Below are 15,205 nucleotides of genomic sequence, written 5' to 3' on the forward strand. Positions count from 1 at the left end.
AGCACTCTAAATGTTCTGGGCTGCAGGATATTTCAGCAAAATTAGATCTACTTAGTGCTTTGAAAACTAAATTTACCTATCAAGGTGACGTTACTACTATTTACCACCAGCAGGCATAAAACCTCTCATCAAATGAGAAACTTGCTAGTCTCGCAATTCCATTTTATATAATAGAAAAGCGTAAGTGTCAATAAAAAGCGCATGGTAAAAACTATGAAATTAGACTTTCATTGAGTTATATATCATGAACCGACGATAACAGTAAACGTAAAAGGCTCTCAAACGGAATGGTAACAGATCAAAGGAAATAAAACTTGCTTGGGTCCGGATTTTAATGGTAAACGTAATATCCACCGTAGAGGCTCGTTGTAAGATGTGCCAAGTGGCTCAAGTGGCGAGAATCACATCGACCGGCAACGTCAGGGTAGGTATATTCGGCAGCAGACGGTTGTCGGTCGCGTCTTATCTCGGCGATCTGCCCGCGATCGACTGTGCACCATCGACCATCGCGATTTAATATTCTGGAGAGTGGAGAGATCTCGCTGCAATCACTGAGAATACATATTGCTAAACCTGAATAATGGAATCGCTATAAAAACGCCAATTTGAACACGTTATAAAAGAATACGTTATGAAATGTAAACTTTCTAGTGCCGATGTTTCTTTTTTCTTTCCGTGTCTACGAGAGATTTGTAATGAACGTCCCATTTGTAGTGGTAATTTATTCACCGTGTCAGTTGTAGAGTTAATAATTGCTGTGATTGACCAAATCGAATCTCAAAAAAAGAGGTAAAGTTTTCCCGCTTGTATTAACATTAAAATGTATGTGAAAGCTACGGGACCGCGCAAATTTCAGTAATAAAGTTAATTAAACATGCAGTCCTGCTTATACAGATATGATTGTAGAAATGCCCACACCTACTCTAGCCCTCTTCAATTCTCTCGAGTGGCGCTCTCGCCGCTCTTATCGGTTTTATGTGTCGAATCGAATGTATGAAACGGTTGTATAACTGTTATCGTTTTCATTAAACATTTAATGTTATGGAAAGTTAACTATAAACATGAAGAGTCTGTAGTGTTTCGTAACAAATAGACGTAGCTAAATGTGTTAATGTATAGCATGTTTGAGATAGAAAATGCATGCAATGCCTCTGAAATGGAAAGCGAAATGTGTGTAAATTTCAACAACGCCACTCACCAGTGTACCTTGCTGTACAGACTACTATTGCCAGCTTTCGTAACTAAAAGCAAGAATGCAAATGATATAGTTATTTAATACCCTATAAAATTCAATGATTCCGTGGCAAGGCAATATAAATATTTATGTTGCGCCAGTATGTGCTAAGTTAACAAAGTGTATTACATCTAAATAAAGTGTGTATGTATTTCGTATATTTCAGGTTTAATATTTATCCTACTTAGTGACATAATAATTATAGGGAAATATTCGTAATATATTAAATGGACTTAAAGCAGGAAAATAATAAAAATATCATGGATTATTCTACTCGTTGGACTTCCTCCATGCCTGAGAGCGATTAAAGTTTCTAATTTTTTCGCTTTTACCGTTAAAAATATACAATGCCCATATCATTTTGCTTTCATTTGTTTATCGATTATTATCCACCGTGAACTGTGTATTAGCATTCATTGCGCATAATATAAACATTTGTAACGTATTACTCCATTATCGCTAAACACACGTCGGGTCTGAGCAAATGTTTGCTCAAAAGTTAGTTGTTAGCAATGCAACGCTGTCAGTATAAAGCGGTCGTATCTCACAATAGTTTACTTTTGGTGACAAAATAAATGGCAAACATTTATTTCAGAGATAATTTATTTCAATCGCTGGATTATCATCACTCTAGTGAATTAATTCAAACTCTTTTTTATTAAGAAAATACGCAAACAATTAAAGTGTTTTATTGCAGCGCTGATAGATAATAACTGCAAAAATTAACAGCTAACACATAAAACAGATTAACGAGGCTGTTCATTAATGCTATTAGCTCGTATGTTTGGTGGTTGCAAGTTGTGGCTTAATTCAATCGAAATTCACAACACAATTTCCATTTCATGGATATTAAATAGAATAGGAAGAATGTTTTATGGCCATTTTACGATGGCTAACGAATGAGAAATTTATCAGATTGCGCATTTAATGGTTAGGAATCATTCGTTAGCTCATAGCTAATACTTACTTACTAATTGCTCTAAACTAAATTACAATGCTTGCTTTGCTCATTCATCGGTTTGTCAATAATCTCACAATGCATACATTAACATCACTAACGGTTCATTAGCGCATGTAAATATGAATATCATATTTTAAATGGCAATTACGGTATGTGAGCTGTGCGTGCAAGAGTCATTTGGAAAAATATTATATGTAAATATTTGTGGCAAAACACTTTACCCTTAGGTAATAGCATAGATTTATCAAACAAAACTTGATTTTACAAATCTTTTTGATGTCACGCTGGGAGTGTAAGTGTGGCATGAAAACTAGTCTTTATTCCCCGAGGATGTAGGGAACAGGGAGCGGCGGGTGGAACAAGGTGGCGTGCGAGGTAATCGCCTTGTGACACGCGACACCCGTTTACAAACATTTCGATTAGGTACGTCCCTCATATTTGTTTCCGATTGCCTCAATTTTCCCATTCAATTACATTCCTAAGCTATTGTGAAATATTGAGACTTCATTTCACGGTCAATTAAGTATAAAAATCAATAAAGGTTGACGCACTTTTATAGCTTAAGCGTCAAATCAGTAACCCCACGCTAGAAAAATAACGTTATAAAAACATATTATTTAAAATGGTCTCAAGCTATGCTGAGTAGAGTACACTACACTTTTTCTAGTCCATCAGAATAAATCGGTAAACTAATTGAAAGCTCAAATCTATTTTTAGTATTGAGTGGCGCTTTGATTTCTTAAATAAAAAAAAAATAAAAAAATTAAACTGCGAGCAGTAACAATATTACTGTTATTATTTCTAAGATCATCTCTAAACTTTCGGCCTTACCTGCGCTGCAGTTAACTTCCGAATAGAAATTGTCCTATTGTTAGGTTTTTGCCGTATTTTTTGTCACGCTGTTGCCGTTAAGGAATACAATACTTTTGCCTTTCTGTTGAGTATTATCGTTAAAAGTTGTTTTCCAGAATAGCATGTGTATCCGCAAACGTTGTGCGGTTTCTTTTACATAAATACCCTGTGTTTAACGTCAGTAAAACAGCTGTTTAAACTTTTGAATGGCTTATGTAGATGATGATATTATATTTAATTTTAATGATTAAAAATAAATAAAAAAATATATTTTATTATCCAACATAATAATATAAAGTTTCTTAAATGTTAGATAAAGAATAAACAAGACTTCGTAATGCATCTGCAGACAACAGAGATAACATATTGTGCTGACGACACAATTAACCCGTTATTAACGCGTTCAGAGAACTTGTACCGCACTTAGCTGTATGCCAGTGGTTATAGTGTCAATGAATTTATTAACCAATTAGACTTCTGCGTTCTTGTTGTATTAAATTACACGTTATCAGTAACAGTTTATTACAGGTGAAACTATATTTTCTCGCGCCGAGGTAATTATCGGTGCCGGGCATGGAACGGAACTGTCCTTTACCGGTTATAGTAGTTTAAATTACCATTTTCTTTACAAGCCATTATAGCCGTAACACACCGATAGAACTATAATATATTTTCTCTTAAAAGTAGTTTTTTAAGTAATATTACTATAATATGTGCTATGCCTACCGTCATATTATTTGAACATCAACATGACTGAATGTGATTACAACATGATCTTATAAGCTGCGTAATTGTATTATGATTATAAAATAAGATACAATATCATAATTCTTATATTACATAGTACTTATTCACTTGTTACAATATTTGCTTTGGTAGCAGAAAACTTTGTTACCGTGGATCACATAATATTTACATAGAATGTAAATCCATACCATCTTTAGATAACACTTTATATTGGACTAAAGCTAGAGAACGCGGCTATAATATATTTAAGTAAAATTTTGTATTTAAAATAAACTATAAAATATATTGTAATAAAGCAGTCCAATACCTTGAGCGTGCGTAACGGCCTTTAAGCTTTATCAAAATGTATGGCCACTGGTTTTGTAAAATATATAATAAAATAACATTTATACTACAGTTTCTTCTTCATTATCTTTAATTTATGTTTATATCCGAGCAGAAAATGTTTATAATATTAAATTGTATAATGCCAAACCTGATAGCTCTTTGAATACTGTCTTGCGCTACATGAAGTCATGTTAACATATCGAGAAGTTACCCTTCTAATGGTATTCGCGCATACCCGCGCTATCTCGTCTGATGATTTAATTAATGACCTATCGTGTCGCTGGTAATTAAACAGCTCCGGTAAATTGAAGTTCACGCTGGAGCCCACGGCCGCCACTTGATTAAAAAGAAAATGCAATTTGGTCTGGAGTACCACAAGTCAACCGACTTTAATATAAAAAAAAAATATTTTTTTTTTTTTAACCGAGATTATTTATGCAAATACGCGAAAACTAAAGGAATTTTAGGTATGTTGTATATATGCACGTGGATATATTCATCTGTTCCTGTCTTCTGTCATGATGATAAATGTGATTTATTTCTGAGTATTTTCATAGGTTTAGGTATTTTTGTTTTATTTTTCATAGGCTAAATGACCTGAATAAATATGTATAATTGTAATGAATTAATTGCATTACTAATATTAAATTTCCTTATGTTTTCCAATATTCTGTAGTTTGTATATACATATTCCTATATATTATTAAACCGCGAATAAATTATTAATAAACGTATATTTCTAAATTGGTATCAAATGTTGTTTCCTTAATAGGTGTCTAAATTAGCATTAGTCTATAATCTATATTAAATCGGAGTGGTCGACAAAAATAATCCTTATGTACTATTATTATTCAGTATAAATAAATAACAATCATAAAAAAACAATGGAGTTAGAGAGTGTAGATAATAAGTCTATAAAACAACATAGCAAAATGAAAGTTTGTTTTTATTTACATGTAAAATATAGCTAATAAAAGTTCCACTTGTGCAAAGCCGGCTAAGTACGGTATTGGCGACTGCCGCTTGTTTAGCGAGGTAATTGAGCATGTAGCGAACACGGCTCTCTCGGCTCAAGTCTCATTTACCTAAAGTAATTTCGAATTTACCAACAGAAAAACAATTCCAGGCTAGATATAATCGTTTTGACTGTGTAAGTGACAGGTTATTTACAAAGTTGAATAACAAGTTAGCCTGTTGTGAAATAAATGTAGTTTAATTAAGGAATAAAAGCTTTAATGGATTGTCTGTGTTGTATTGTATATTTTATTAACAATTTTGACTGCCACTTAGTGTTCTTGGAATATGAATACATTTGTCCATAGTGTTTTTATTATATTACACATTATATAATTCTAATGGATAAATCAATATTTTATATGTTAATCTATAATCGATTCAAAATCAGCATAATATAGTTAAACTAAGCTTTGAAACGTTTTTCATATTAAATGCACATTCAACTGTTTTACTTCGAATAAAGCAAGGATCTTTTATGACAGACAAGAACAATTTTATATTTACTGAAAATAGAATCATGGTTTTAACCTTTAATCGACAGATTTGAGATATATTGCGTTATTCTCGAATTATAAATGCGATATTATAAATTTCTAAGTATTTAAGTAAATTACATTTATTTATAATCATAATCGCGATATCGTTGTTATCACATTAGTGATTAATTCGTTGTCGGTTAAGCAATTACTGCAAATGACCGTTGTCGGCGGCCCGATCAGCGAGGTGTGACCAATAATGGCGTGGGCAGACGATTACCTTGCAAGCCTACTGAGTTATTGACCGATGCTAATTATTTGACAACGTCTTGTAAACATACTACGTGACGTTTATAGACTGTTAACTTGTTTATTCATGATTCACGGCCGTAAGATATGTATGAATATTAAAATATATTTACCAATAACATGTTTCATGTACCCGGAAAATGATATCCCCTTGCCCGCTTAGTAATGCATGTGAATAGCCGAAATAATGTTACATTTCAGTGGTATCTGAGGTAGTATTAAAAGACGTTTCCCACGGGGAGCGCCGCCGGCAGAAAAATAGCTCGCCCGATTTCTGTGAATCCGTGATAACTTTTTTTATGAGACTGAAATGAATTGTATAAAATCTTTTGTGGAAGTCACATAAAGTTCTCGAGAGAATTTTGCTTTCGTCGCAGTCCTGAAGAGATTTATTCGGTGTAAAATGAAGTTTACTCTCTGTGATTTCTTTTTATTCTGTTTTATCTTGTGTGGCCAATTCCGTGTCAAGTCTGTCTCGTTTATTTTTTATTGGAACACTTGAAACGTATCGTTTTATAGCTTCTTAATTCTGCAGGTATTTTATCGGTAACAGGTTCCATTCCATTTCGTTTTGTGTTAAATGCTATTTGTGGCAATTAGTTGTAATTAATTTGTGGTTACCTAGCAAAATATTAGAGTTCAATCGTTGCGTCTTAGTTGAATAGTTATATAACTTTTTTAATTGGATTACCGATTAATCTGTAATAGACAGCAAAATTACTACTTGATTTCAGTGTGTTTTTAAATAAAGTAAGCCGTACTGTTATTATGTCAAAGACGTGGTTAATGTTTACAAATGGTGTGAGTTATCAGCTGTGTGTGGGACATTGTAGTTTATTGTTATTATTTATTCATGTTGGGCGGTCACGACGACACGTGTCGCGTTCCCGTGGCACGAGCCACTTTACATCTGATGATAGCGCTAGATAACTTCATATGATTACTGCGCTGACAAATATTAACGCGACGGCTTTAGTTGCCACAATGTCGGATAAATTTCACACATACCAAACACGATTGTAAAGTTATTTTTAATAGCAAAACTGCGTATTTTATATGACTATATATATTCATTTTATTATTAATTTATTCTTTTATAATGCCGCATCTTAAAATAATATGACGCAACCGTGTCACAGCTTGCCACATTTAATTTTAATGATTACGGCAATAAACATTTATTTATTAATATAAACTGATAATAAATTGTATTTTGACTAATACAACTTACAGTAGCTCCAGACTGTTTTGATTAATTCTGTGTAAGTTTAAACAATACTAAAACTGTTTTGTGTACCGAACTGCACATAATAAGGTATAACACAAATACTAAATCTCGTTCCATCGCACCCATTGAAATCAAAGTTTTATTACATGATCTTAGAAAGTAGATATAATGTAGTGTAGCCGTGCGACGGTTGTCAACGGCAGGGACCGTTTAATGATTATGGTAATGCCCTCCGCCCAATCCTGTTGTGAAATAACGCTCGCCAGATCGTCCCCGCTCGGCCGACGATGTTTTTTTGTGTTCACTCAAAAATATGTCACTAGGGAGAGCTGACGCGTGTTGCACCCTTACCGTGCACGCGTCACACCAACAAATATGAAACACGATAGCGTGTATTGATTCACTTTGCTTGCACGCTATTTGTGTGCGTTTTAAATTATTTATGTAAATGACCGGTGTTTGTCTGTGATAGAATGTGTTATTACCTTAAAGTGGGTGAATTCGATTATGTTATTAAATCGTGAGAAATAAGAGGTTATTACTTAAATTATATTGACAAATAAAATAAAACTTTGTTTAAATAAAAACTCGAGATACTTAAAATATTTAAGTTCTCTACATTAACTAATAAACGTTATCTCGTAAAAGACTCGAAAGCTCTAGAGTCGTATACGAGGTGCGAGGATACTTAGGCACTTACCCAACACATTCTCAAGCGGCAGTTCTCGAGCACAGTCAGCCAAACGGAGCGGTGCGGACGAGAATAAGTATGATTAAGTACAACCATATCACTAACTTAGACGGGAAAATTCGTATGGCACTTACAGCTCCCCACGTTCCAGGAATGCGGTTTAAAGTTTACAGACTGAGCACAAATGAAGCGACGAGGTCTTGCACTTCATTTGGTTACCTTATAAAGTTAGAGGAGCTTAATGGGTGCGGCCCTGGTTGAGATTTAAACGTGCCGCGAATGAAAATATTTTATTGTTAATTAAAATGCATTGATTACGAATTAAACATACTTTTATCGCTGCTATCATATAAAGTCGTTTCCTTAACTTGTAAGAATTAATCTATTGATTTATCTAAAAGTAATAAGTATGTTATGAATTACGATTTATAACTGTATACATTAATGATTTTTATCAGTCGTGCTCGTTCATTGATCACGTGTATTTAACACTGCTTGTACCGTCGTATCTATTGTTACTCTTAGTTTTCTTTTTTTAGTTTTGAACCTTATGCTACATCTAATACAAGGATTCACATGAGTATATTCTCTTATTAGCTGATGGTTATTTCAATTTGTTAACATATATACTAATCCTATAATTGTCGTAGAAAATACTAATGCTGTTTATTTTCACCAGGCTGCTGTGAAATGCGCTGCCTCCCCTCGCACGAATGCCCTGTCGACAAAGCCTCGGCTGCCCTTGGCGGCTTTGGCCACCGACACGGCTCGGAATCACCCGCCCAACAATGTCAACACCCATGTAAGTATTCCTATGGTATTTGCCTTTCGTGATATTACACAATATAGCATTGGCTTTTTTTTTAATATTCTAATCGTTTGAATGGATCATATATTTTATGTTTTAAGTATTGCACGTGTAGTAAATGTTTGTAGGTTATAATGTTGTAATAAAAATGAATGACAAAATATCTAACATTATTTGCGATGATAAGTAAATGCTAATTTAAAATATTTAAGTAAATTCTAAATGTTCCCATTTCTTATAAAACTAATTGATTTTTGTTACAAGTTTGTGATTATTCCGATGAGTATTATTTTCTCGAAAATGCCTATCAATAAATACCTATCACCGAGTCGTACGTAACGTGAATTTGTTCCTTATACAGGATCTCAATATTTTATCAGTATACTATAATAGGTTATTTTCATCAAAGCCCATGTCTATATCGCCAAATTTTAAAATCAAATCGCTAGTTCTGCTAGCATACTAGAAAAACTATTAAAATGTAACTCAGATACTCGTGACAGGTTGTACAGTTGTTAACGAATAATACATCGTTTCATAAAAATATTACAAAATCAAATCACTATTTATCCGTCACAGTAATTGGAAACATGATTGTTATATTTCATAAATAGCTTTTATTGAAATTCTCCTTTATATTCTAATGAAGTTGGCATTAGATGATTCGATCAGAACACGAAAGCGTACTTATTGTTTATCTTTCAATTAGAACTGCACTTAGGCCTTGCTGACAAAACTGAACCTTAATATTATTGTAGTTTATTCTTCAATCTTGTATTACATAACATTTTAGACATAGACCTAATTTCTTAAAACATTTTGCTTCTTTTATCATCCCACACATAAAGTATGTTATGTAAAAGCACATGTAGATCCTAAACCAAATTTTTAGCGCAAAATAAAATGCAGAACATAATAAATTATTGCGAGGTGAGAGCCGAAAAACGAAATTACTTATTCAACGAGCCGTCTGCGTTGCTGCCGTTTTCTGAGGGGCACAATTCGACAATTTAATTGGCCGTCATGAAAGCTTTATTTGCTTAAAACGCCATTGACTGTAGCCATTTCAGTCTGGAATCTCTAATATTTATTCTAGTGAAATACATCGCTCTTGTTGCGTAAATTAAGCACTTTCATATGTTTCAACGATATATAAATTTATTACTGCAAGGTTACTAACTCGCGTGCAATTGATTTATAAATCAATTTAATATTCAGCTACATGCCGACCGTACAATCTTTATCGTGGATTTTTAATTTAAATCTAAAAGTAGACCTGTCTATTTAAAACTTTCTATTGTACGTATAAAGATTTTATTTTAGGATTATATCAGACAAATTGTGCGGATAGTACGCGTGAATTAAACCTTATGAACAAATTACTTTAGCTCGCGGCTCCTATCTATATCCTTTCCCGGAACAATGGTTTTACTGTGCAATTTTACTGGACAAAATCTATATTCTCAATTCAAGACATGCTTTATCAATGTGTTAAATTTTACTCTAATCATTTATAAGTTTATGTATGTACTTTATGCAAACATCCAAGCAAATGTACAAACTTGTACATTTATATCGGTAAGAAGTAGGAAAAAATATATATCATTATAAGTTCACGTTTCTATTGGAAAGGCACACTCTAGGCAGAATGCGAGCAGTTTACCCTGTGTGCTCCCCCGTGCATTTCGACAGTTCTCCGCCAACCAAGATATGTCGCAATCTCATCCAATTTGCCTCCCGTCGCTCGTGCTGTTGCTCGAATAAAGCGGAAAATCTTGCTCCGCATAGCGCCGACCCCAGAATAAATTATGGTCGCTTGAATATAAAACAGTCGAAGTGGAGGGCGCATGTGTTCTGTGTTCACTCGGAACCACACTAAATTGTATTATTTTCTTGCCATAAGCATTCCTTGTATTTAGTATTATAAAATGTTAAGATATGGTTAGTTAAGCGCATTAGTAAATAAAAGCCTTGAATACATTTATAGGCACTATTAAGCCATTTATTGCCACTTATCCGGCGATTTAATGTAGTGTTTAGTTTGCTATCCGATGCAATTAAAAAATAATAAAATTTTAACACTTAAAATATTATGTATCGGCTTCCGTTTCATCTTAATATATTTAAATTTAATGTATCTACTTTACATATGACATTTTTATAAAATTCTTACGTTGCCTTAACTTCGAGACATAATTTGTTACTGATTATATTTGCTATATGTACATGTTTTGAATAATAAGTGCCAAATATAATGGTTTAGAATACTTATCATTTTATTTATAAATTAACAAAAAAATGTTACAAGCTCTTTATTTCGTACCGCTTAATATATTGACTCCAAAAGAATTTATATTTTCATGAAAATCCGGTCGTACCAGAAATCTCTGGAGCTGAAAACAAAAGTGCTACTAATGAATATAGCGTTGCACAGGTCGGAAGTACTCTTAAACAAAGTTCAGTTTTATTTACAGTCCGCCTGCAGTTTACGAAGTGTATCAAGCTTTAAACAATATCAACCAAGTTGAACAGGGAATGAGCACGATCGTTTGGCACGAGCTGGGAACGTTCCACCGCCACTGCGGTGTCGGCTAATAGCTCTTCGCAGATTCAATTTGCCGTCGAATAGAATATAGCCTCCCAGTGCGCCGTACGCGATCATTAAGTTACGCTCTCGTCTCCGTCAAGGAACCAGTAAAATTCGCTTCAAACACCTACCACTCCTAAGCCAACTAGCTCCCTAATGTGAATTAATTTAATTCACTACTTGATTAGCGAGTAATTAACATGGAATACTTGCCATTGCTTTTAGCATTCAATGCTTAAAATGGTTCGTGTTACATTAATTACATTACTGCCTCGGTGATGTAGTTGTATTACGGTACGACTGCAGAGCTGGGGTGTTGATTCGATCCCCGGGTTGGAAATTCATATTGGGTTTTTCTACCCAGTATCAATTCGGAGTCTGAAATCTATGCGTGATATGGAGATAGATTGGTCCCCTATTACATCATGGGATGGGAAATGTGAATGCACTAGTGACGCCTCTACCTACCCCTTTGGGGATAACAGAAGCGTGTATAATTACATAAATGTTTGTATTATGTTTACAAATCGATCAAACCGTTGACAGAACATTCAACACGATGTTATCCTTCATCACCCTTGTCAAACTAATAAAAACAAACTTGTTAATCGTTTCAAATTGTTAAATCTCTTGGTTGAACAAATCGCAGTTTGTTCGGTGTCTTTCTTGGTATATACGCCGCTTAAAGGAGGCGTACAAAATGCCTGTTTGTAGTAAGCATGAAATTGGATGTCGTGAACGTGAATTGCTTTCGACTAAAGATCCTTCTATATTGTGTTGTTTCTGGCAAAGCTGGCGTATCGCCACCGTAGCGACACGGTGCCACTGCCAAATGTTTTTTATTCTTCTATTCCGGCCGATATTGCAGTTTACTTACGTTTTGCCAGTTGTTCTAGCTTGTCTGAATTTAAAAGGAACAGTTTCAACAACAATTAGTAACAATTTGGTGTTTAGTTTTTAATTTTTTGCACATACATTTGGTAATTATATATTGGTATTACGCCTCATGTAAAGTCATCTTTAATTTAATTAATTCAAATCATGTCAAAAATTTAAAAAAATAAGATAAACTTAAATAAAAATATATTCATACCTTTAACTGTCTTTAAAATCACAGTTCCACGACGTAAATCGGTTTTTATTGTCCTTTTAGTTTATAGACGTTTTTTGTTTAATAAATCCCAAAATTCTTTCTTTGAGATTCGAGATCGATACACAAACAGGACAAAAACATTTGCTTATGAGTGGTCCGTTGTTGTTTTATCAATATGTATACGCACTTCACGTTGACCATGGAATGAAACATATAACAATAACAACAGAATGAATTAATTTATCTCACAATATCTCTGTCGTATTTATTTAATCACAAATAATATCGGAACTGAAATGCTTACTGGCGGTGCTCACTGGAAATATTAATTGATTTATTGGCAAAATGATGTCTTCATTGAACTTTAATTGAAATTCGACAATGGTTCACAATTTAAATGCGTTTCGTAATGTCCAGTGAACCGGGAATACGGAATTCAATACTGACGTTTTGTGTGTACGTATTCACAATTTGGACCTAGCTATGTGATGGGTGCTGATATTAATTCCCTTTATGCCAGTTTCACTATTAATGAGATGCTTTTGAAAATTGCCGACAAAATTAGTTAGGTTTAATACGAACACTGGAAATAGTGACTTTAGTATAGTATACATATTACTATCAATGTACTTAATATTATTAACACTAACAGACAAACCTGATCTTAAATTGATACCTTTAGAAGCATGGAAGTTTACAATAGACATTCTTAATTTAACGTAAGTGAGCGTGGAGAAAACATTATAGAAATCTTAATATCCCAAAACGGTTAAATTCCTTTGTTTGTCCGGTTTGTTTCATATAATATTTTGCAGCGAGTACTTACTATTTGTAATGAACCTAATGGATGCTAGATGGCGCAGAGTGCATTGCTTTGGAATATAACCATGACAATTGGCATTTGTGACAAATGCATTGAATTTTAAAAATTCCATGTACAAACGAAAGGAGATACCATTATTTATAATTGTTCAACGTCCCCAAAATATCCAGCAATGTATTAAAATAAAACTTACATATCGGTGAGAAAGACATTTATTTCTTTGAATTTGATAACTTATGTATATTGGTAAGCGAATCTTGACATCGCCATTCAATTATTTATAGTTTTTATACAACACCATCTATTGGCATATCTATGACAATATTTATTTATAATTTAAATTAATTCATCATTGAACAATAATCTTATACGAGCAGTAATTGAAAGCTTTGTTTTTTCCACTCAGATAATATATTAAGAGTTTTCATCCCATTTTACATGTATTTCAAATAAACAAATCCCAGAGAGACGTGAAATATTGTTTACTCATTGAATATACCTAAACCTCAGCCTGTGAGATTTCTTTTTCCATTACACCGATGTTATGCTTGCCGACAAGTCGACGTACTGAGTACCCAGGCTGGATAGAGAGGCGTCCCAAATAAAATGCCAAACAAGTTTATTTTTTTAGATGCTTAGCGATACCACAGTAAAAAATTAAGACGCCTAATACTTCAAAGCTATAAATAGTTGTTAGTTAACAGCGTTTTACTATGCAATTAATATTTTACTAAAGTTATTGGCAACAACATTGTTTACGTCGGTATTTTAAATCATGACAGGTTATTAACAAAGTATAATGCACGTAAATTCATGACTATACTGTTAAAACTAAACATATTCACGAGAAACAAATTACATTTTGTACGAGTAGCTTTTTGTTGCCTGACATGTTTTCAATAACCACGACTTGGTTATATAAATTGCAAAAGGTCAATTTTTTTTATAAAATAGACATGTTAAAAGGAATTTTAAATGCAATGATAACGTATAATTGACGATTGATTGCGGCTTGTCTGATTTCCCTTTTTTGTTCGGCCGACGAGAGCGCCGCGCGACTCCGGGGATAGATTACGGCATGTGTCATGTGCAGAAACTAAACGCTGCGATGGCAGGTGGTCGATCTTGATCGAGGTTAACCTCTGTCTACCCCTTTCAATTGAACACGGATTGAGAATACATTATAAACAAAGTTATTTATAGTGTTCCAGTTAAACATTTGCATAGTCATATTTCTTTATATGATGGAATAGTAAATATAATACATCATATTATTGTGAAAACCACATAATTAATAATTAAATGATATATGTATATAGTATGTATTTGTTTTTAGTTTTTAAATATATGACTCGGAACGCAAACAAAATGTTTATAAATTAGGTAATTATTATAATATATATGTTATTAAAACTATGATCACTGTATAATATTAATTTTAATTTTCTGGACATTACTTAAATATTTAACTTCAGAAACAAAGTCCGAATAATTAATGAACACTGCGGGATGCCCAAATTACAATCTTATAATTTTTTTTCGAGTTTATAATAATAGAATATTCTAGGTTTTACATTCAAATAAAACTGGATAATTGTACGTAAAAATTATAAATTTACTTTATAATAACGCATGAAATATTCATTTAAATTTTATATATTAAAATTACTTACCTAGCCTTGTTTGAGTACATTGTACAAGGTAAATCTGTAGCCAGAGTAATTAGTAATTAAATTTCTGTGTCGTGCGTAATTTATGTCTGGCGAGCTGTTAAGTTTATAACTTGCTGCAGTAGAACACCAAAATAGAACATTGCAACCATGCGGGTGATCTTCATAATCCATAATTGATTACAGTACGTAGATATAAAAAGGGAACAAATCACTAATTAATATACAACATAACAAAGAACACCACTAATTTATAAAGCAGACAACTTATTTCGTAAAAAAAAACTTGATTAATTATGTTGTGTGAATTATAATGAGACAGTTGCTGTTTATATAGCACCGCAATGCATAATGCTATGTCTATCCCTGTTCATGAAAAATG

General features: G+C 33.2%; 1 protein-coding gene across 6 annotated transcripts in view; it reads left to right on the forward strand.

Moving 5' to 3' along the window:
• Positions 1 to 15,205, forward strand: part of LOC115456073 (autism susceptibility gene 2 protein) — a 56,697-nt gene that overhangs the window by 6,068 nt on the left and 35,424 nt on the right. For all 6 annotated transcript variants that reach the window (XM_030184929.2, XM_030184933.2, XM_030184931.2 and 3 more), the window contains exon 2: positions 8,522 to 8,644. In XM_030184929.2, coding sequence (XP_030040789.1) covers positions 8,522 to 8,644 — 123 coding nt within the window. The remainder of the gene's footprint in view (positions 1 to 8,521; positions 8,645 to 15,205) is intronic.

Source organism: Manduca sexta, chromosome 14 (genome assembly GCF_014839805.1).
Source record: "Manduca sexta isolate Smith_Timp_Sample1 chromosome 14, JHU_Msex_v1.0, whole genome shotgun sequence".
NCBI lineage: Eukaryota > Metazoa > Arthropoda > Insecta > Lepidoptera > Sphingidae > Manduca > Manduca sexta.